We start from the raw sequence: 24,618 nt of genomic DNA on the forward strand, positions 1-24,618 counted from the left end.
AACTATTTCTACTTGGCTGCAAAGGACAAAACTAAGAGTGGTGTCTGGACAGCTATAGGTAGACATATCTCTGCTCAATATAAGTATTGGTAGTCGTGGGTTTACAATTAGAAATGGCTAATAAAGAAACAGGTTGCCTTCCTAGTAAGTAGTGAGTTGCCCATCACTGGAAGGCATTTAAGAAGTGTGCTTGCTCTTCAAGAGATAGTATAGCTGAGTGAAACATGTGGCATTTTGCCCCTCAAAGAATCCTCTTCAATTACACAAAGCTGAGAACTCATCCTCCTGCAGAATGGAGATGTGGAATGGACTTCATATACTTTAAAGGTGAGGAAGGGATGCTAGGCAACATGTATTTAAGTGTTTACTGTGTGTTAGGTACTATGATAAGACCTGGAAAAGCAAATACAAGCTAAAACAAAAATAATCCTTACCCTCAAGGAGCTGACATTCTAACGAGAGAAGACAAAATTATAAAAGGTAACTGAAAAATGTATTGAAGACACCCACAGGAGTGCTTGGCAGTGAAATCTGGAAAGTCAAAAATATATCCACTAAGTGAATGAAGTATGGATGGTCTGGCACATCTTCATCATGGATATCAAGGAAAGAACTCACCAATGGAAGAAGTGAATTGGTATGGTGGAGAGAGATTCCAGAGTGAGAAGGCCCTAACCACCAATGGAATTTCCTGGGTAACAAGACAGCAGAGTCATGGTAGTAAGCAATGTCCAGAGAGTCAGAAACACAGCAAAAGGGGAATAAAATGAAATGGATGAAATGATGAATGAAAAAACTAAAGCTCAAAGAGGTTTGAGCAGGGTGGGTCAGTGGATAGTGTGCCAGACCTGGAAACAGGAAGATTCATCTTCCCAAATTTAAATATGGCCTCAGATTCTTACTAGCTGTGTGACCCTGGGCAAGTCACTTAACTCTGTTTGCCTCTGTTTCCTCATCTGTAAAATGAGCTGCAGAATGAAATGGCAAACCACTCTGTTATCTTAATCAAGAAAACCCCAAATGGGGTCATAAAGAGTTGAACAGCACTGAAAAACAACCGAACAACAACAACAAAAAGAGGTAATAAATGTCAACACTGGGATTTTAATCCTGTCCTCTGACCCTAAATCGAGTGTTTCTCCACTGAAGCACACTGGCTTGCTCATGTATTTTCATAGCACAGACCCCAAATCTTACAATACGTAGCCATCATGGCCTAGATGGGGGCTTATGTCTTACTACTTGAGGGGAGCTCTCTTTAATCCTTGTCATTTGGGTTAGTTCTGATTCAGAAAATGCTTTGCAGCTCCCACTAACTCTGGGCAGGTCCATCAACAGTAGCAAAGAGATCCTGGTTAAGTCAGGTTCGTCTTCAGCTTTCGCAGCACCCTTGTAGAATGGGGGGTCTCACATTTCCAGTCACTTAATTTGGCCCGCTCATGAAATCCTGCAGCCTCCATAACAGATGCTGGGCATTTGAACTCGGTGGCAGTCAGAGAACCACAGCCTATGAAATGACCCTCTTCAAAACATCATTTGCATATTCAGCGAGCAAGGAGATGTCTGTGCTTAAAGGTATCTACTCTGTCTAGTCCCTAAAACAGAGAAGGGGCATATTATTCAATTTGTCATATCAGATTTCCTTCTCCTTTTCGGCATTGTTTTCGTAGATGAAGCTAATTCTGTGGATTTGATTTGAAGACAGAGACCAGCTCAGTGTTGAATGATGAGACACACACACGGAATATAATATGCTTGAATTAATTTGCATAATAGAATACTATTGGTTACAAAGCTGTGTTTGTTGTAGGGGGATGTCACAGTTAAGGAGCAAAGCTTTGAGGTGACTTCACAGATGTAGACTAGAATTTTGAGTTATGATGTAGATTTGGGGGGCGTTATTCTGAATGTGATGGTAGCATAGCTTTGATTTGAAATGAGCTTCCTAGAAATAAAAGGAAAGAGTGTGCTCTTTTGATAGCTGAGACTCTGTGAGTAGGGGCTGGGGGAGGGGGAGGAATGCAAGACAAACCTTAAATCCATTTAGAAATTTTCTAAACTGCTTCTGCTCCTTCTCTTCCATGCCTCATGAAAATTCCCAACAGCAGCCCTAATATACTCAAACAGCCTTACGTGCCATTTTCTTTAACAGAGACAAAACCTAGCATGCAGGAGACAATTTTTTTTTTTTTGCTAGAGGAGCCACAGGTTAAAAGTGGTTATCTTCTTATCAACTGAGATGAGCTCAACAGGCCTTTAGAGCTCTTCCTTTTGTAAATGTGCCTTCCTGTCTATTATTACTTTGGTGACTTTGAAGAGAACTTCCTTTTTCTTTTCTGACAATATTTCCCTTCATCACAAAATGAAGTCCATGTATGTAATGCTACTTAGGTTTCTTAGTTGGACCCAAAAGCAGTATCTTGTTAGAATAGCTTTAATGGAAGGATTGTTAAGGAGCTATCTTGGGGATCGCCATTAAAACAAATTAGAGTATCGCTATTTACCCCTAATTCTAACTATACTTGAGGTCTCATTTGGAGTTCAGTCTTCCATTAATTTTTATGCAATATTCCTGCAAACTCCATCCCATTCCTTCCATCAATCACCATGCATTACACGAAGCTCTAGAGGCACATTTCACAGAATGTATCCCTCAGGACCCACATCTATCTTAACATATGCAGAAGTTCAGAAATTCTGTGTTAGGGGAATGTTCTTTAACTCAATCCTGCTGTGGAAACCAGTATAAATTTGCTCGTTGTTTACTATGGTGAGATATCTTAGGAGTTTCAACAACCCTGGAATCATACCTGGGAAAGAAGAATAGGTTCACTGGCTAGATGAACTTGCTTCCTGTATGATGTGATTTCTGGCATGTCTATGACATTCTGGCTAAGCTCTTTTATTTTTCCTCCTCTTGCTCCAGATTAATACTTCTCTCACTCCAGATTAATATTTCTCACATTGTCTCCGAAGAAGCATTAATTATGTCCACAATTACAGACTGCTGAGAATACTAGCCATTATGTAAAATGCAGTTTTACTTATACAAGACTGAATTTTAGACCTGATCTGAACTGTAATCATAAATGCTAGCATCGTGCTGTGAAAAGCACAATCAGATGGGTATCAGAATAACAACATTTGAGTCTAAGAGATTCCACTTACTAGTTGTTTGACCCTGAGCTACAGTTCCCAGACACTTAGTTTCCTCAGCTATAAAATGAGGAAAATAATACCTATTCTTTAAAGCTCACAGGGTTATCATCATCATCATTGTCATTGTATTAGTATTTTTAGGATTACAACGTGCTTTACAAATATTATCTAATTTGACCCTCACAATATCCCTTGGAGGGAGTTACCATTATCTTCCCCATTTTAGAGATGAGGAAACTGAGGTGGAAAGAGATTTGTGAAGTTTGGACTCAGTCAAAGGGCCACACTTGAGGACCTAGAGGGCCAGATGTGGCCTCGTGGCTGAAGGTTTCCCACCCCTGACTCTAGCTTAAGTTCCCAGGGGTAGTGAGTGTCTAGGGTAGATTTGAACAAAGGTTTTTTTAGATTCCAGGTCTGGTACTCTCTTCACTTCACCATCGAGTTGCCTTGTTATCAAATGATGCAAGGTAGATAAAGTGTTTTGTAACCGTAAAGTACTAAATGGTTAGTTTGATAATTCAAAAGACCATATGTACTCTGAAAATCATACCTCGTGATGTTATTTTTATTCTATAGCATAAATGTGTTATCACTTGGTGGCGAGATCTATAGTAATGAGCCTTAAGAATCATGTTGTAGTTCAGTAATTTCAATTCTGTGCGAATCTTCGTGATTCCGTTTGGGGTTTTTGTGACAAAGATATTGGAGTGATTTCTCATTTCCTTCCCAGCTCATTTTTACAGATGAGGAGCCTGAGGCAAACAAGGCTAAGTGACTTGCCTAGAGTCCTAATGCTAGTATCTGAGGCCAAATTTGAACTCAGGAAGATGAGTTTTCCTGCCCCGAGACCCAGCACTCTATGCACCACGCCACCTAGCTGCCTATAATAAAGAATCATAGAATCTTAGATTTGTACAGAACCATCTAATCCAACAAATACCATTAAAAAGAAAGAAAGGAAATTCATATGTATATGTATGTGTACATATATACATATATATGTGTATATATACATATATATGTATGTGTACATATATACATATATATGTGTATATATACATATATATATATACAAATATGTATTTGCGACCATATTGTATTCTGTGTGTATTTACATATACTATGCATATGCATATATACATATATATCTCTGTCTCTACATCTAGTGAGAGAGAGAGATACTGGTAATAATTATAAAGGCAAATAAGTAGACAGTACATAGAGCTCTGCTGGAGTATGGAAGACTTGAATTCAAATCGAGCCTTAGACACTTAGTAATTATGACCCTGGAAGACTCATTTTGTTGAGGTCTAGAAGTTTAGGGATGCTGGGACCCCGAAATACCAAGAGCAAGAGATGTGGGTCCTACCCAAAATAATTCGACCCTCCTTAATTGGAGTTTCTAGGAGGAGAGGTCTCTGCCCTCCAATTAGAGGGAAGATATGGGCATAGGTGCACAGGGTATTGCCAAAACGTGAGTTCCAGGATTAAAGTGATTTTGCAGGATGAAGGGATTCCTGTGATGTGATAGAGAATTCCAGGAAGGTAGCCAGGTGGGAAATAAATTAAATATTATCATTGTCATTATCAGAAAAGTGAAAAAAGCCCTCTGTGAAATTAGTGCAAGGAAGGTCATTACCAACAAAGGGGATCAGAAAAGAAAGGAAGAAAGAAAGAAAGAAAATTCAACAACCCTGGTGAGAGCCCTGCTGGAGGTTTACATCTAGTTCTGGCATCACATTTTAGAAAGAACATTTGCACGCTGGAGAGCATTCTAAGAGGCAAAGAAGAGGATGGTGAGGGGCACTAGAAACTCTGTCATGCTAAGGGCAACAGAAGAATCAAAGTGTGTTTAGCCTTAAGTGGAGACTTAGAAGGGCCAAGAGAGCTGTCTTTATGTGTTTGAAAGACAATCAGGTAGAAGAAAGACTAGGTTTGTTTTCCTGAGCTGTATAGGATAAAACTTGGAATGATGTGTAGAAGTAACAGGAAGGTATATTTTGAGTCAATATAAGGAGGAACTTTCAGATAAAATTAAAATGATATCAGTTACGTTGTTTGTAGATGAGTTCTGTATTACTGGAGCTATTCAAAACAAGAATTTATGACTACTTATGTGGGGTGTTGGAAGGGGCATGACTATTCAAGAAGGAATTGAATAGATGACCGCTAACATTCCTTCTGATCCTGACAGTAAAAGTAGCAAAGAAGCAAGCCTGTGCAATAGTTTTTGTTTGTTTGTTTTTGTTGTTTTGTTTTGGTTTGGTTTTTTGCACACATGCATGCGCGCGTGCGCGTGTGTGTATGTGTGTGTGTGTGTGTTGTGTGTGTGTGTGTGTGTGTGTGTGTGTTTAATCCATAGATCCTTATGTAGTTTGAGCATAGTGGTCCTAGTCCAAGTTAATAATAATCCCTCACATTTTAAAACTATCTTGCTATTTAAAAAGTACTTTTGATAAATATTTTATTTCATTTTATTTTTATTCGGTTAGGCAATAGGGATAAATGACTTGTCCAGGGTCGCACTGCTAGTAAGTATTACGTGTCTGATGCTGGATTTGAACTCAGGTCCTCCTGAATCCAGGCCCGGTGCTCTACCCACTGTGCCACCTAGCTGCCACTTAAGAAGTACTTTTGAATAGGAGAGTCATAGCACTAGAAATACACTTAAGGATTAGTTCATTCTATTTGGGAAACCAAGATCCAGAGAGGGTCTTGCTCAAGGTCACAGGTTTATTAAGACAGTCAATATTTGAACCTAGATACTTTGAATCCACATACAGTGCTTTCTCCTTTAGGCCAGTCAAATCCCCAGGAATAATTATGATTAGCAGAGTACCAACAAGTTCTCAAGTTTCCAGTTTAAGCAAAATATACACAAATTATCATGACTACTAAATAGATAAGATTCCCACTTAGGTGTATGGACTCCAAGCGCAGTGCTTTCTATGTACACATTTGTTGTTGTTTTGTTTTTGTTTTGTTTGTATGTTTTAACTTAATCTACTCATTTGTTTAAGAAACCCTAGTGGTAATAAAACTCTTTTTTCCAATGCGATCATAAAGACCTAGTCTGCAACATTTAGTCTTCCCAAGTCACCTGGAGCACTGAGGCAGGGTGCCAGAGGGGATGGAGATCTGGCTTCACAGTCAGGAAGACCTCAGTTCAAATCTTTCTTCTGACAGTTATCGGCTGTTAACCCTGGACAAGTTATGTAACCTGTCTCCCAATAACATTAAAATAGCTCACATTTACACAACTCTCTAAAGTTTGCATGGAGCTTTACATACGCTATGTTACTTGATCCTTGCCACAATTCTGAGAGGCAGGTGCTGTTGTTATCTTCCTTTTATGGAGGAGGAGTTTGAGACTTAGGAAGCTGTGTGATTTATCCAGGCACACAGAGCTATAGCAAGTGTTTGAGATGAGATTTGTCTTCTCACTGCTGCCTTTTGGCTCCCCTGACTTCCTTTGAGACTCCCTCTAAATTCCACCTTCTGTAAGAGACCTGTCCCAGTCCCCTCCAGTAGCTCATGCCTTCCTTCTGACTTTGCATCTGTTTTGTATATATATTTTATGGATCTGGTTATTTTCATGTTTGCTTCTCCATTAGAATGTGAGCTTCATGAGGGCAGGGACTATTTTTTGCCTTTCTTTGCTACCCCAGCCCTTAGCGTAATACTTGGCTTTAAGAAAAAAAAATGCTTATTAACTGATAAAGGCAGGTCTTCTTGATTGCCAGTCTAGTGTTCTCTTCACTACCTCAGCTAATGTTCATCTTTAGGCCCATCAACATGCTTGGATGACACTAGTGGCCAAAATCTAAGAGTCCAGTCTTCCCTGAGTAAGCTCGGGGCAGCTAGGTGGCACAGTGAATAGAGTACTGGGTCTGGAGTCAGGAAGACCTGAGCTTAAACCCAGCCTCAGACACTTACTAGCTGGGCAAGTCACTCAACTCTGTTTCTCTCAGTTTCTTTGTCTGTAAAGTAAGTGAAGAAGGAAATGGCAAACCGCTCCAGTATCTTTGCTGAGAAAATCCCAAATGGCGTCATGAAGAGTCAGGTATGGCTGAAATGACTGAACAATAACAAAGGTTACCAGACCCATTTAAAATGAACTGTACCCATGTGGTTGTTGCCATTGGCTTAAGGAACCAACTCTTTTAACATACTTCTTCCATCCCTCCCCACTGCCCTGTTTTTGAGCATACTTGCTAATGAATGTGTGAAGTTTCTTTGACTGTGAAGTCATTGACATCTTTTTTTCTTTTCCTTTCAGAGGCAAAATCGGGAAGGTGCACAGCATTAAGGTGATGCTCTTCCTGAATGGTGGTATTCTGTCTGGAGACGGTTCCATTTGAATGTGCTGAGCAGCCTGCCAGGTGGAAGACTGTCAGATCTCTGGGTACAAAGGCTGGATTTGCAGATACTCCTGTGCCTCTCACTTAACCAAAAATGAAGGCGAACTACTGTTTACATGCTATCCTGGTCTGCCTGGGAATGCTGGTTAACAGCCAAGCATTCTCAAATGAGAAATTGAATCATTTAAGGCCTCTGCACTCTCACCATGAAAAAGGAAAGGAAGGTCAGGTTCTTCAACGTTCCAAAAGAGGCTGGGTCTGGAATCAGTTTTTTGTAATTGAGGAGTACACTGGACCAGATCCTGTATTAGTTGGCAGGGTAAGATATTGAACTCACTTTTTTATTTCAATATTCCCAGTGGTTCTGTGAACCTTAGACTTCATTGGCTAGAGTCATAGGATGATAGTATCAGAGAATAAGAGCTAGAAGAGACATCAAAACCCAGATAGGTTAAGTGATTTATCTGATATCATACAGATGGTAAGGGGTAGAATCAGGATTAAAATCTGAGTTATGTGAAATGTCTACATTTCCAAAACTCTGTAGAAAGAGAAGTATCACAAAAACCCACAGAGAAGAGAGCTTCCAGGATGAGAAGATAGTCAAAAGCATTGGATACTACACAGATACCAAGGAGGGTGAGGGCTGAAAAAAGATGAGTGAAATTTTCATTTACAAGGTCACTGGTGACCTTAGTGATAATTTGCATTTGTGTGATGAAGTCAGAAGCCAGTCTGCAAGTGATTGAGCAGTGAGAACAGGGAGATGAGAAAGTGGACTCAAGGCATTTAAACTCCTTCCCACCTCCTCACCCTAGAAATCTGACTGTAAAAAAATTGATAGAAAAACTTGAGGAGATGGTAGTGCCAAATGGAATGGTTGTTTGGTTATGTATTATTTTGTTTTTATGGATTTGGGGAATGTTTGCAAGCAGAAGAGAAGAAGCATTTTTTTAGGAAAAGATGGAAAATTTAGGGAACGGGAGCAGGGGGTGAGGAGAGAAGAAAAGACAGAGGGAAAGAAAAGTGATAATTAAAGAAGTTATTTTCCAGCAGAGGTGAGAAGAAATGGGATAAAGTGTAGCAGCAGAAAGATTATTATTGAGAAGGAAAAGGACCACTTCTTTCTCCAAGACTGGAGAGACTTTAGGATTATGTTAAAGTGATTTGAAGCATGAAACTTACGAGTAAAGAAGACTTCCAAAATATTACTTTTTTTTCAGTGAATTATGAGGCAAAGTTCTCTGCAAAAAGGGAGAGAAGAAGAGGTGATATAAGTAGTCTGACTAGAGAAAAAAGTTTTGGGATAGAGACTGTGGTGAATAGGATAGAGAAGAATAAATAAATTAAATAAGTTAAAGTCAGGGAAAAATAAAATGATTGTTATATTGCATTGAGGCCCCAGTGAAGACCACGTAACACAAATTTTTAGTCAAATTAATTAACAAATTTTTGTGAGTTCCTGTGTGTGCAGTGGCTCAGGCTTAGGAGTAGAGAAAATAGGTTGTAATCAAGGGTTGTGGTTTGAAAGAGTATGGGTGAAGACAGGTCAAGGGACTCAAGAGTAATGAGTAGTATCAAGATGGGCTGGTAAATTATAGGGTCAAGATTCTGGGTACAGGAAAGAGAAGATGTAGAAGGGGTGATACCCTGGGTAAACAGGGAGGGGTAAAGTGACTGGGAACAATTGAACAATTACTTCCCAATTTAACATTCTGTAGTCACTTTCACATCTGGTATTCTGTGTAATAATATTATTTATAATATAACATTTTGCACATTCAGGTAACTTTTGCTTTTAAAAATCTGTTCCAGGATACTGCTCCTCATATTTTTCCAGATTGATTTTTTTCTAACTTCTAATAATCTTTATTCCAAGGCATAGTCCAATACCATCATTCAATGATTCTATAATTTTGTTTATTTATACTGATAAAGGATAGCTATGTTAAAGGTCTTGGTCCCCGAAGGGATAATGATGCAACAAAATTTGAATACATCTAAGTATCATTGAAGAGATTTTCTGAATTTCCACTATGGATGTGATAAGAGAATAGAAGATTAAATTTAAGTATGATCATTTTAGCTTAGGCAATGGAAATGGCTGTCCAGTATATGGTTATATTAACTAGGTATTTCTTCCTTTTTGGAACCTGGTAAAGTGGTTTCTGTGTCATGTATTGATTTAAAAGTAAGTGGTGATGCGTTTGATCTCCAACTTTCAATATTTATAATTGGTTATCAAAAGTGAAACTTCCCCTTGAAAGTTGCATGCTTTGTCGAAATTTGTATTTGAATATAAAAAAGAAAAAAAAGGTCTATAATCCTTAGGGTTGGAAATTGACAAGAAACTAATGTCTGGTTCAGTTGATAGCATTTAATGATTTACTGAACTACTTTTTTGAGTAGAGCTTAATAGTAAATCATATCTGATTAAATGGAAGTAGTATAAATCCCCTTTTATGAGATTCAAATGAGAATGTACCTCTAACTTTCATCTGTGTTAGTGCTGTCAGTGAAATGAGAACAATCTAAAACATTTTTTTTAAAGTTAATCATATGGGTGGTCAAAAAAAAAGCTTATGTCTATTTAATTCCCAAGAAATTTCATGAATTAAAATACAGAATTATAGGATGTTAAAAGTGGAAAGGATCTTAAGATATGGACCACTGCATTATATGAACTGGAAGGGACTTAACAGCATAGAACATTTGAACTGGTAAGAATCTTAGAAGGGTGGTATCTGTACATAAACAGTATCAGCTTTAGGAGTAATAGCTCAAGCTAACTTGACAGATGTGGAAACTGAGATTCAGAAAAGGCAAGTAGCTTACCCTGCATAGCCAATGCAATGATAGAACAGCCGGAACTAGAACTCACATCTTCTGATTTCTTCTGCATTTTCCATGACATCACCACTGTCCCACATGTAAGAGGAGAAATGAAATCAAACATACCCAACCACCTCAGTAAAATCAGATTGCAAAAGAATTAAAGAAAATTGTTTTATTTCCATTATTTACAATATGACATACAGTCACATATACACACATATATGCATTATATATATACATGTGTTATATGTGAATATACATATATAATATGCATATACATGTATATATTTATTGTATTGTGCATACTGTGTTATATAGTATACCTATGTAGTATGTATGTATTTGAATGCCTATGTGTGTTTATATATGAGGGAGGGAGAGATGGAGTGACAGAGAGAGAAACAAAGGCTGAGAGAGCAAGACAGGAACGCAGACTTGAAGCAGAGTTAAGTTCTCAAGCAAGACTACTGGTAGTGTGTACCTGGGCAAGTTGGTTAACCTCTCAGTGATGTAGGAAGCTCTCTAGGGCCATATGTTTGCAGAAGAGGTGCTGACCTGAAATTGTAAAAGTAATAAAAGGTAATATTTGTAAAAGTAAAAAGTAATATTGGTTGAAGAAACAGGAGTTCCTTCTACCAAAATCACATGTCCAGTCACTACACACAGACAAACACAGATACACAGACAAAGTCACACAGACACAAACACACACACACACACACACACACACACACACACACACTTCCCATAGCTCTCTACTCATTTAAAAACACTGTGTGAGAAGTGCATTATTTTCAATCTCTTTGGATCATGGAGAAGTTATCTGCCCAGATGCACTACAGTACTTTGTCAGATCTTCTTTAACTACATAATTGCTTCTTTTTGACAGCTATAACAGATTTCATGGCCTTTGATAATTTGCTTTTCTAAACCTCAACCCATGTGGGATACTGGCATCATTCTGTTGGTACAGTCATAAGGGTCCTCAATGTCTTCTTGCTTATGGACCATTGTGAGCAGATTGTCTGTGCTTCCTCCCACTTAGATTAGAATAAGGAAAATAAAGATTGAAATTTAATAAAACAGTTAATCTTGAATAAGGTAAAAGTCTACATAATACTTTGTCTTTGGAAAAATAGGGATTTCCCCCCTTTGGAACTCATAGTATAGTAGAAAATAAGCTAAAATTGGAGTATGGGGAGAGCTGGGTTCATATTCTGGCTTTGATAACACTTGGCAGCAAGAATCACTTGTATGACTCCAGGAAACTCATTTTTCCTATCTGGATTTAAGTTTCCTTCTTTGTAAAATGGGCCAATGGTATTTGCACTAACTACTTATACGGTAGTGGTGGGAAAAAAATGCTTTGGGAGAAAAAAAATGGAAGCCTTAAAATACTGTCTAAAATGAGAGTCAATTGAGTAGGAGGAGAATGTTACCCATTTGGAATGCCATCACTGCCACCCTGGGAGATACTAATGCATTCATTCATTCATCAGACACTTATAGACTATTATATCAAGACCATTTGTTGTGCTATGTGGAGTACATAGATTAAGAAAACACAGCCTCTATCTACATCTCACAAAATCACATAGAATCTCATAATTAGAATGGACCTTAGAGGCTATTTAGCCTAACCCATTCCTGAAGGATTCCTCCCACACCACCCCCTACACCCCTGTGGCCAATGTGCCATAAAAGCTCTTGCTTGAATGCCTCCAGTGAGGTAGAACCCACAATCTCCTGAGACAGCCCATTTTGCTGTTATATACTTCCATTAGAAAGTTTCCCCACACCTCTGATGTCATTTAAATATATGTCTTCTCAATTCTCACCCACTGCTCTTAGTTCTACCCTCCAGCCAAGCTGAAATTTAATCTTTCTTTGTGACAGCCTTAAGGTACTTGAATCCAGTTATCATGTCCTTGCTAAGTTTTCTTCAATGCCTAACATCCCTGCTTTCATGAATGAATTCCAATTTGGTATGGTCTCAAGGTCCTTCCCCATTCTGGACACCCTTCTTTGGATACTCTCCAATTTTATCAATGCCATTCCTGAGATGTGGCACCCAAGGTTGTTCATAATATTCTCACTATGGTCTGACCAGGGCAATGTATAATACTCTAATATCCCTAGTCCAGGATACATAGGGCTCAAATTAAAGTAGCTCATATGCAGAAATAAGTGTAATCCAAGGCAGAGTGTGATAAGTACCACAACAGAAATGCCAACATAGTATGATGGAAGTTGAGAGAAGGGTGCAACCACATTGCCTGCATAGAATTTGAAGACTTTATGGAAGAAGTGACAATTAAATGGAGCTTTTAATGAGAGTTATTATTAAATTATGCTTAGGAAATAACTAGTAATCTGCTTTGGCTGGAACACAGAGGAATATACCAAGAGACACAATGGAAAAAGTAACAGCAACAGATCCTTGATTATCTGAAAAGGGAATTTAAACTTAATTGTGAGCAAAGTGCTATGTAAATTGTAATATTACATAAATGTGAGTTATTATCATTAATATTCTTATTTATTAATTTTCTAGATACAATAGATAGTAGGGATCCATGGAAGGTTTTGAAGTAAAGGGATACTATATCAAAACTGTACTTTTAAAAGATGGTATAGATCAAGTTTTATCCAAAAATCTTAAGAGGCATCATGGCACAATGGAAAGAATAGACACTAGAGTTTTCAGGCTTGAGTTCAAATCCTGACTCTGCTATTTAATTTGTCTTTGGTCACTTCATCTCTCCAGCCTTTAATTTCCTCATGTATAAAATGAAGGGGTTAAGACTAGATGAACCATATGGCTCATTCCAGGTCTGTATCTATGATTGTGTTGAAACAATTTCCATCTGGATAATAGTTGTCATGTAGATCATATCATAGTGAAGTAGAAAGTTAAAATGTTATGCACCGCGGTATATTTGGCACAGAGCTTATTAGGCTCCTTTAGAATTCTTTTCCATCCCCAATTATTCCCTCCCTTCCTTTAGTTCCCCTGGATAATTTAGATTGTTGGCTCAAGCCATCACTTCTTTATCATGACACTCTATTGTCCAACAGGGACAGTCAACCAGGCTTTATTTTAGCACTGATTCATCCATTTCATGCCAATTTTATTTGCTCACATTCTCTGTATTGGAAGGTCACAAATATCTTTTTTTTCTCCTCCTAGCTCCACTCTGATATTGATTCTGGTGATGGGAACATTAAATACATTCTCTCAGGTGAAGGAGCAGGAACCATTTTTGTTATTGATGACAAATCAGGGAACATTCATGCAACCAAGACGCTGGACCGAGAAGAGAGAGCCCAGTATACGCTGATGGCACAAGCTGTGGACAGAGACACCAATAGGCCATTGGAGCCACCTTCAGAATTCATTGTCAAAGTGCAAGACATCAATGACAACCCCCCCGAATTCTTACATGAAAATTATCATGCCAATGTGCCAGAGCGGTCCAATGTAGGTATGTACCAAGGAACCCTACTGTCTTTCCTTTCCCTTTTTCATTTTTATAAATATTGGGTTCATTTATATATAAGTAACATTCCCCAAACTACTTTGCCACAATTCAGGAAGTAGCATGTAGGTTGGTTTTTTGTTGGTTTTTCTGTTTGTTTTTTTGAGAGATGAGATAAGAGGAGGTGGCTTTCAAACAGTTATCAAGGTACTACTAATAAATGCAGCTGGGACCTATATTAAATGAATTCAATATTATAACATAAAACCTTATGTAACATAAATCAAGGTGATTTAATCTGCATTATTTGAGGAATCTTTGCCCTGCTAAAGGATTCCCTGGAGGGCTGCTTTAAATTGCTACTTCCCTTAGCATAGTTAATTTAATTCATTCATTCAGATTCATCAATGTGATCCTATGAACAGCTCCACTGAATACAGATCTACCCCATATACTTTTTCCTTATGAAACATCATTTTGCAATGAGATCATATTCCAAACAGACCTCTCCCTACCCAAATATAGTGAAACTTCTCTCTACTTTAAGTGTATTTGGTAAATTACCCATTTAAAACATTGTTCCTGGGGACTTTACCATTTTGTCATCAGCCCTTAGCATAGTGCCTGGCACATAATAGGTGCCTAATAAATGATTGTTGACTAAACACGATTTATAATGTTTTATCTGTTATCAGAATGGTTTTTTTTAAAGCAACAGAAAGAAATAAGACTGACAAACTTGTACCAATGTTGATGACTTTATGCTCACTTATTAAATAATAACAATGTTTTTGCAGTTAATTGTTGGGGATAGATTACTTGGGTGACTAGAGAGCAATGAGCCTGCACCATTCCTAGCACCAAAATAGTGAAGTCTCTGAGGCTGGACTTGTTCTACAATCTGTGTTGTTTTAAACTTCACACAACATGCCACCATGTTGCAACAGAATGCCACTTCCCCACTCAAATTCTCCAGCTCAAGTGCTTTATCAGCCAATGGCTACAGCAGAAATAAGGCATTGAGGGCTTTTGAGGGAAGATGACAAATCAATTTCTTACTTACGTTCTTTGGTTGAAATGCTCCAGACTCAGACCCAACAGATGTTGACTTTTTTTTGTTTTGTTTTTTGTTGCTTTTTCTCTCCTCCTCCTCCTCCTCTTCCTTCTTCTTCTTCTTCTTCTTCTTCTTCTTCTTCTTCTTCTTCTTCTTCTTCTTCTTCTTCTTCTTCTTCTTCTTCTCTCTCTCTCTCTTTTTCTTTTTCTGATGGCTAGCAATCCCATTTGAAGAGGGAAGATATTATTTCCATATCAGCAGGGAACGACATTCTGGACAATATTTATAGCAATAAATTAATTAAAAAGTATAATTAGCAATTTTATTACATGCATAGCTACAATAAAATGATATGTTTATTACACTACTACAGATGGAAGATTATACCCTGTCCTTTCATGAAAAGTAATTCATCATTAATTATCATTTATTACACTCTTTGGGGGGAATTGTATTTAATCATTTGATTTACTGAATGGTCCAAATTCATGAGTTAAGAAATATTTTTTACAATAATATTTATAACATTAATTTAAGTACCAAATGTAGTCGAGTTTACCATGAATATATAATTTTCATGTTTGAATGAACGAATTAAAATATATGTGTTTTGTTTCTTTTATTTTTTCATTAGGGGAGATGAAAGGGAGAGAAAATATTTTTATTAATTAATAAGATCTAAGTTAAACACATTTTTAATTTCAATGCAAAAACACAAATGTATTAAATTGATGTTTTTGGCTTTCTTTTCAATTATAAAATAAAACCACATCTATAAAAACACAATTTGCATAGCTTAGATGATTTGAACAAAAGTATCTGTCTCCTTTTTCAGGTACATCTGTGATCCAAGTAACAGCTTCGGATGCTGATGACCCTACCTATGGAAACAGTGCTAAACTTGTTTATAGCATTCTGGAAGGCCAGCCCTATTTTTCTGTTGAAGCACAAACAGGTATGGGAGATTGAAGTTAAGAGTTTGCATGGTTTGGTTCTCTGACCCCCATCCCACATCAGCCAAGGGGCAAACAAAAGATGTGGAATCTATAGCCCTTGCTTTGAAATCTGACTCTAGCACGTGTTATCTTTAGAGAATTCAAATCACTTGTCTGGGGTTCATTTCCTCATAAGACTGTGTGTAAGGTAAAGACAACAGACAGTTTTAGTGGAGTATATCACTATTGCCGATTCAGATCAGCATTTTCTCTACAACTTACAGTCTTAGAGCACTTCATCTCATTAGTTTTAAGTTAAGTGACTTGCCTCCCAGTCACACACAAACAGGATATAGCAGAGGCAAAATTTGAACCCCAGTTTTTCTGATTTTGAAGTCAATTATCTATCTATTATGCCATGCTGTTTTACTACCTCCCTGCTTTTCCTTAAAGACTATAGAGCAGCGGTTCCAAACCTTTTCAGTTTCGTGACCCATTTGGCAGTGTAATGAAGCCTATGGGCCTTTTGCAGAATAATGCTTTAAAAAATTCATATTTGAAGAAAATACTGAATTTCCATTGGTAGTGAAAATAAAGTTGTGTTTTTATTCATCCAAATTCACTAATGCCCTGAAATCTATCCACTTATTCCTTGGAGATCCTTGGATGCTACGTTAAAAAAAAAAAAAAAATATATATATATATATATATATATATATATATATATATATATAAAATTATATATGTATATGTGTGTGTGCATATATATACATATATACATATATGTGTGTGTATATGTTTATATGCATATGTGCACATGTGTATGTATATGTAGTTATGTGCATATATGTGTACATGTGTATGTATATACACACAGAGACACACACATATATGTATATATACATACATTTACATACCTATACCTTTATCTAACTACCTACACCCACGCACACACACACACACAAACACATACATACACACACACATCCCATAAAGCAATATATATATTTGATTGCTTTGATTGCCTTTTGGAGCTGATTTACAAAGAAATGATTTTAATTCTTGGTTTCTTTCAAAGACTTAATTCAAGCACCAGCTCCTGAAGGAGACCTTTGCCTAGCACCTCTAGCTTCTAATGCCTTGCCCTCTGTGATAACTAGATGTCTCTCCATGTGTCTCGTACGAGAGCAAACATTAGTAAAGATATTTAATGTTTACAAAGCACTTTACGTGTGTCATATCATTTGATCCTCACAATTACCTTGTGAGGGAGGGCCTACTATTAACCCCATTTGACAGATGAAGAAATAGGCTAAGAGAGGTTAGGTGACTTTCCCCAGGTCACATAGTTGTGTCTAAGGCAGAATTCAAAATCAGGTCTTCCTGATTCAAAGTGTAGCATTCTATCCCCTACAATACTGAGCTATCTGTTTATAGATATGTTTTCTCCTTCTTTAAGGTAACCTTCTTGAGGGCAAAGAATGTTTATGCCCCTCTGTATCCCCTGTATCTAGAACAGTTCCTGGAACATAAGAGCTTAATAAATGCTTCTTCATTGATTGACAAATCACATTACATACTTACTTTTAATTAATACTGCCATTATAGGAAAAAATTAAAACAACAAAAAAAGATTAAGAATTTCAGCAAAAACAACCAAGAAATCAAGAAAAATCTGACAATATATATTTAATCTTCCAAACTTGTAGACTTCCCTTTCTCCCTCCTTTGCAAAGGAGCGCTAGAGGTTTTTTCTCATGTCTCTTCTTTGGGTCCACACTTGTTCTTTATGTTTTTACAACTCTCGGTTTTGATTGGGTTGTAGATGCTTGTCTTATCATTTACATTTATGAACTTTTATCTTCAGTAGTATCATTTTCAAAACTGATGGCCCATCTAGCAAAACTTTTGGCAAATCCTTGGAGAAACCCTGTCTTAGAGTTTTTTAACAGAGATTTCAAAATGGTAATTTATCTCCTGTTAAGATGAGGGAAATATCAACACTCCCAAGCACCCCAGACTTCTTCTAGCACCTGGCACTGGAAAATGTGAGCAAGCTCAGCTGGTACCATGTAAAGATGGACAGCAACAGACTTGATCTGCCATCAAAGCTTTCTTATCTTTTGCTGAGCACACTGGTATAGGCTGTATGGGTGCACTAGAAAATGAGTCAACACAGACATGCTTGAATATTCCCATGTACCATGAGGAGAAATTAGTAAATGAATGAAAGAAAGGAAAGAAGAAAGGAATTAAGGAAGGAAGGAAAGAAAGAAAGAAGAAAGGATTTATTCAGTTTTTAATATCTGCCAAACTCTGTACTAGAAGTGAAGACAGACTTTGCCTTCAAGGAGCTTGTAATAGGGTAGCTGATTTGATTATGCTTTTAGAATTGGAAAGGTTGGGGGAAGAGAGTATACCCATGGCAGCTAATGAGGAGATAGCCAGGGGTAAAGTGAAGCTTGATTATATCTCAGCCTAAAAGTTGTGGGCCACTGAGTCAATTACCAGTCAGGCCAATGGGGCCTCAGATCACTGGTTCTGGCGTTAAAAATGTTAAGTCCTTTGCCTCATGATTTCTTGTTCAGGTGGCATGGTGGTTGATAACAATATTGCCAGGGAATGAAGTGAAGCTTAGCTAGATCCAGGCCAACCTATAGGAGGCAGCTGACACAACCATCCGTTAGTGCAGCAGAATCTTGTGACACAAGAGGAGACCCAAGATTTAGCCTTTTTAATATCTTTTTTCACTTGTTTCTTTGATTCTGACCATACACTCTATTCATGAGAGGTTTTTAATTTTATTTGTGTATCATGGGCCTCTTTGGTAATCTGCTAAAACCTTTTGGCTCTTCTTCAGAATATTGCTTTTAAATGCATAAAATAAAACAAAAAAAATTACAAAGGAAACTAATTATGCTGAAAAATATTATCTGTCTCTCTGTGTGTCTCTCACTCTCTGTTTCTGTCTCTCTCTGCCTCTGTCTCTCCCAAAATTCATGGAGCCCAGATTACAAAGCCCTACTATCTGCCATGTTTGCTCATTTCTGAAGCCAGATTCTACCCAACATTAAACCACCACACACAAGCATTCTTCTTACTAGCTAGCACCCCTGAATAATCTGAAAGAAATACTATCATAGTCAGCTGCATTATGTGACAGCTGATATAGCACAATGGAGCCAGTGGGCAGAGTGGACTGTCTTCCTCACTGCTCATGGCTGCACCTGTGCTTGCTGTCTGAAACAACCAAATCTCCTGACAACTGTAATAAGTAACTGGAGCATTTGTATGAATATCTACGTATGCGTGTGTTGAAGTGTGTGTGTGTGTGTGTGTGTGTGTGTGTGTGTGTGTGTGTGTGTGTGTGTATGTAAGGGATAATTGATAATCCTTTAGTTCATATGGATGGGGAGACAGAGAAGGATGAAATTTTTATGTAATTCCAGCATCTCTAATTGGCAAGTGATGGATTGTTTATCCTCTCTATATTTTTCCCCCTTCTCATACAGGTATAATCAGAACGGCACTTCCCAACATGGACAGAGAAGCCAAGGAAGAATATCATGTTGTAATACAAGCCAAGGACATGGGCGGACACATGGGTGGACTCTCAGGGACAACCAAAGTGACAATTACACTTACTGATGTCAATGACAACCCACCAAAGTTTCCACAGAGTAAGTGCTGAGTTTTTTAATTTTGTTTGTTTTTAAGAATAATCTTAAAAACTAAGAATAATCTTAGCAATAATCCTAACAGCTTCTCTTTCTAATTCATATTTATCATAACAACCTCATAACATAGGTAGCTCAGGAATTATAAGCCCTAGATGAAACATTGCTGGGTCTTATTCTGTCTTTGTTTTGAGTCTTCTAAGGAGTTCTTTCAAGCTGTCAAAGGGAGCAAACCATGTAAAGAGTATGTCAGAGCCCAATAAAGTATAATGAGGTAAAAAGAACATTCCAAGATAAAAATCATGATGGCTCACAGAGTTAAGAAATAGCTGTCTTTGTCTGAGGATAATACTGGGGATACCCCCTGACACACTCAAATTGACCCTGATGTGGACAAGTTGGGAATACTAGAGTAAAGAGTAGTCAATAGAAAATAATCTTTAAAAAAATGTCACTTCAGCAAACATTTATAAGGGTTTACTATGTGCCAGGCAAATTAATAGTTAACTCAAAGTAGCTGTCAAGACTAAATGGCATCTGCTGGAGTTTGAAGAAACTCAAGAATAAAATTAGAGAAGTGGTCATCAAAACACAGAAACTATAGTTCCGATGGTACAGCACACCATTGTAGACTGCAATGGCAGAATACAAACATCACAGAGAGAGTCTAGAGGGGAATTATGAAATGATAAATCTTACTTCCTTGGCAAGATGTAACATGGGGCCTTAAACCTCACTGACCTATGCCCATTTAAATAGCCCCTGCCTTATTTGGAACCAGTGCCAGAATATTTATATGAGGTCCCTGAGGACAGGGACTATTTCATTTTTGTCTTCATATATCCAGTGTATGGCATGACATCATAGGTCTATTAGTTGTTTAATAAATGCTTGTATGACAAATAAATGAATTTGGCCCCAGAATTCATACATTTCACTTTTTTAAAAAATTCTGATCATTGGAACTGAATTCAGTACATCTTGACTAAGAAATTTCTTGGCTGCTATGCTTTTGTGATTGGGGTCAGAGATCTATGACTCCTGATCCCCAATTACTTTTACTATTTCTTTGGTATTATTCAAATCAATGGATGCCCAAATCTGCAAACAAGTCCTTCTGTCCTTTCACACTCATGTCTCCACATACGTGCACAATGCACTTTCTATGTTTTATTTCTATGATGGAAAAGAATATATATAAATTAAGACCTGATTCACCAGAGTAAGGATGTTACAAAGGCTTTTTAAAAAATAATTTTAATAGAAAATAGGCAAAATAGACACCATCCTCAGGTATTAAAATTATGGGTATGATTGTTGAGCAACTGTCAGTAATATTCAAAAGATCACCAAGAAGGGGAAAGGTGCTATAGGAGTGCAGAAAGGCAAAGGTCTCAGTTTTCAAAAGAGAGAGACAGACAGTCATGACAGGGAGAGTGGGGCAGAAAGATAAAGAGAGAGAGGGTGAGAGAGAGAGAGACAGAGAGTGACAGAAAAAGACAGAGACAGAGACAGACACAGAGAGAAAGAGAAAGAACTACCTGAAATAGGGCAATAAGTCTGACTTTGATTACTGGGAAATCGGTTTTACAGTGGATCAGATCATAAAGAGATGGTTGGTCAATACCTAGAAAAAGATTCAGTGTATGAAACATGACTTCATCAAAAATAGGTCATGTTAGCTGAATTTTCCTTTTCTGACAGGTTATTAATGGAGGAGGGGAGTTCTGCAGATAAAAGTTACCCAGATTTTAGTAAACTCTTTGATAGCATGTACAGTTTAAAAAAAAACTTTAAAATTTTAATTTTCTTTATTGTGTTAATAAGTGTCAACATGAAAATTTCAATATACAAAAAATGACAAAACTCTAGATGCATATCAGTTTATTGATTTTTTTATTTTCTATTAAATTTAATTAATTAAATCACATTATTTATATTAAATTCAATTTTGTAGTATTACAGTAACAAAACTGCCTTATTTCCCTGTTTTTGTCCCCTTTAACCTTTTATTTCAGTCTAGAAACTTTAAAAATATTTTATTGATGGCCTTGTACTTTTTTTATATCTTTTACTACCCATGAACTCACTCTCCCTCACCTAAGAAAAACATCTCTTGTAACAAATACATATAGCCAAACAAAAGATCAATATTGAACATGCCTAAAAATGTATGAAATTTGGGAATCATGTGTAAAGTGATCATGATTAAATCAATGGGACCTAATGAGATGACAGAGGAAGAGAGAACAGAGAGAAATGGAAAGCGCTTAGCCTTAGGGTAGCCCTAGTCAAAGGGAAAAGGACATAGATAGTTACCTTGCCAAAGGAAACTTCTGATTGAGAGGGAGGCACACATTATAGGACAATATCACAAAAAGACAGGAGGAAGAGAAGATCAATAGGACCTAGTGCTCCAGTGTTTGATGGAATACAATCGGACATTCTTTTGCTTGTTATTCAATCATTTCAGTCTCTTCATGACTCCGTTTGGGGTTTTCTTGGCAAAGATGGTGGAGTGGTTTGCCATTTCTTTCTCCATTTTATAGATGAGGAAACTAAGGCAAATAAGATTAAGGAACTTGCCCAAGTCACACAGCTAGTATATACCTAAGGCTGGATTTGAACTCAAGAAGATGAGTCTTCCTGACTCCAGGCCCTGGCACTCTATCCACTTTGCTGCCCAGCTGCCCCCACAGTGGAAACTACCTGTGTCTAAACACAATTCTTTTGGAATGCAGTCTCATAATATGCTGATCCTAAGTCTTGTTATATCCAAAAGTTTAGCAAAGTCTACAACATTATGAGTAGTAAGATTAAAAATAAAATTAAAAAAGTACAATGGCTAGCTAGCTTTAAGATTTGTTAAGTGCTTTAAAACAACAATATCCAACATAAATAGAAACACAGGAGACTAAACAGTACACAATGATCCTTGAGAGCCTCATATTGACTTAGAAAATCACATATTAACATCATCTATATTCTATTGTATTTTTATTTCTTTTGGTAACTATTTCCCAATTACATATTAATCTGGCTCCTGACACTTGCCTATGTTTGAAACCTCTTGCAACATGCCTTAGTGGTAGTTATGATTATTATCTCTATTTCACAAATAAAGAAACCGAGGCTGAAAGAGGTTAATGATTTGCCCAAGGTCACATAGCCAGTTAGTATCTGAGGCAGGATTCAAACTCAGGTCTTCCTAATTCCAAGTCCAACACTTTAATCACTGAGTTACTTAGCTGTCAAAATTTTCCCTTAACTCTTATGTAAATCTGAACTGCTTATACTAGATTCCCATATGCCATTTTGTAAAGTTTCCTTAAGAGTAGATTCTGAGGAGAGACTGGAGGGGTAGAGTCTGAAGAGGTGAAGGCAAGGACTGAGTGGGGCCAAGATTAAAAACTAAAGTCATGAATGAAATTAGGGGTTGATAGGTGGTGCAGTGGATAGAATGACAGGGCCAGAGTCTGAAAGACTCATCTTTGTGAGTTCAAATCTAGCCTCAGACACTTACTAGCTATGTGACCCTGGGCAAGTCACTTAATTCTGTTTGCCTCAGTTTTCTCATCTGTAAAACAAGCTGGAAAAGGAATTGAAAAACCACTCTAGCATCTTTGCCAAAAAGAATCCCAAATGGGGTCATGAAGAGTTGGACATGACTGAAATGCCTTAACAAACAAACAAACAAAAAAGTCAAATGCAAGCTTACATAACGAATATTAAAATACAAGAAATGGCTGAGCCCTTTGTGCAGCCAAGACATCTCTCCCCAATGCTGCTGTCTGCCATACAATGAGATAATATTTACAGGTCATAGATTCAGAGCTGGTGTGAGACCTATGAGACCTACAGACCTATTACCTAGAGAATCTCATTGATTTGCCCAGAGTCACATATACAGGAACCAAAGGAGGAAAAAGTTAAACCCAGTTCTTCTGGCTCAGCTGCCTCTGTAGGATGGAGAATGCTTCTCTCTCCACTCTATGTCTGTTGGCTTATTCTCTTTTGGTATGGTTCACCTATTAGGTCAGAAGCTGCAATTTTTTTCATTGTATAGAACACAATATGTAAACCCATTCTGGTGATGCAGATCTGCAGATCGCCTGTAAGTTAGGTACAGATAGATGTCAGTTAGAAAACTTGGAAAGGTAAGTGATTTGTGCAATGAATAGCATGTTAGGGCTGGAATTAGAACAAGAAGACCTGAGTTCAAATTACTGTATGATCTTGAGCAAATCATTGAATATTGCTGCTCCTGCATTCTCATCTGTAAAATACGGATAGCAATAACACAGACTTCCCGAGGTTGTTGTGAGCATCATTTGGGATCAAAGTTGTAAATAACTTTATAAACTTTAAAGATGATGGTGATGATGATGATGATGATGATGATGATGATGATGACAATGATGATATGGCTAGTATTAGGAGAACCTGAAACGAAATCTTTCTGGCATCATTGCTGCCATGCTATTCATTGTGACATGTCACCTCTCTTTACATAAATTTAAGGAGAATGATAGTTCAGACACCATTCTCTTCTTTCCCTATTATTTCCCTGCTAGACTTCAAGTTCAATAAACATGGACCATCATTGAATAGTAATAATGCCTTCCCTGCCTTTCTCTACTATAAAAATATTTCCTGGCTTTCAAGGCCCTGTTCACCTCTCACTGTATCCCTGAAGCCTTCTCCACCTGCCAAAGTTTACCCTTGCTTATCTTCTTTTTGAAGTTCTATTATATTTAGAATCCGATCTGTACACTCTTTCATTTGATTATATGCTACACTTTTTATTCCTCACTGATTTTTTTAAAACACGTTTTGGTCTTGTGGTGCATAAGTTTTGGCATCCCCAAATAAATTCTTAATTACAAAGACCATGCCATATATTGTTCATCTATTCCCATATGTCTCACACAGTGTTAAACATGCTGAAGATACTCACTTGATTGATTAATTACGTACTTATTACTATTGAAACATTCTAGATATCGACGTGTGAAAGAGTGATTAATAGGCACATAATTATAGGAGACAGAAAGTGGCTTTTGTAATTAATTCTTGGGTCTTGTCATTTGCTAATCAATGTATATATAGGAAGGGAGA

The 24,618-nt window shown here is 37.3% G+C and overlaps 1 protein-coding gene across 1 annotated transcript in view; it reads left to right on the forward strand.

Moving 5' to 3' along the window:
* CDH11 (cadherin 11) overlaps positions 1–24,618 on the forward strand; it is a 212,933-nt gene that overhangs the window by 152,943 nt on the left and 35,372 nt on the right. The window contains exons 3-6 of the mRNA XM_020963167.2: positions 7,439–7,839; positions 13,546–13,840; positions 15,724–15,843; positions 19,336–19,503. Coding sequence (XP_020818826.1) covers positions 7,615–7,839; positions 13,546–13,840; positions 15,724–15,843; positions 19,336–19,503 — 808 coding nt within the window. The 5' untranslated portion in view covers positions 7,439–7,614. The remainder of the gene's footprint in view (positions 1–7,438; positions 7,840–13,545; positions 13,841–15,723; positions 15,844–19,335; positions 19,504–24,618) is intronic.

Source organism: Phascolarctos cinereus, unplaced genomic scaffold (assembly GCF_003287225.1).
Source record: "Phascolarctos cinereus isolate Bilbo 61053 unplaced genomic scaffold, phaCin_HiC Scaffold_2;HRSCAF=192, whole genome shotgun sequence".
Classification (NCBI taxonomy): Eukaryota; Metazoa; Chordata; class Mammalia; order Diprotodontia; family Phascolarctidae; genus Phascolarctos; species Phascolarctos cinereus.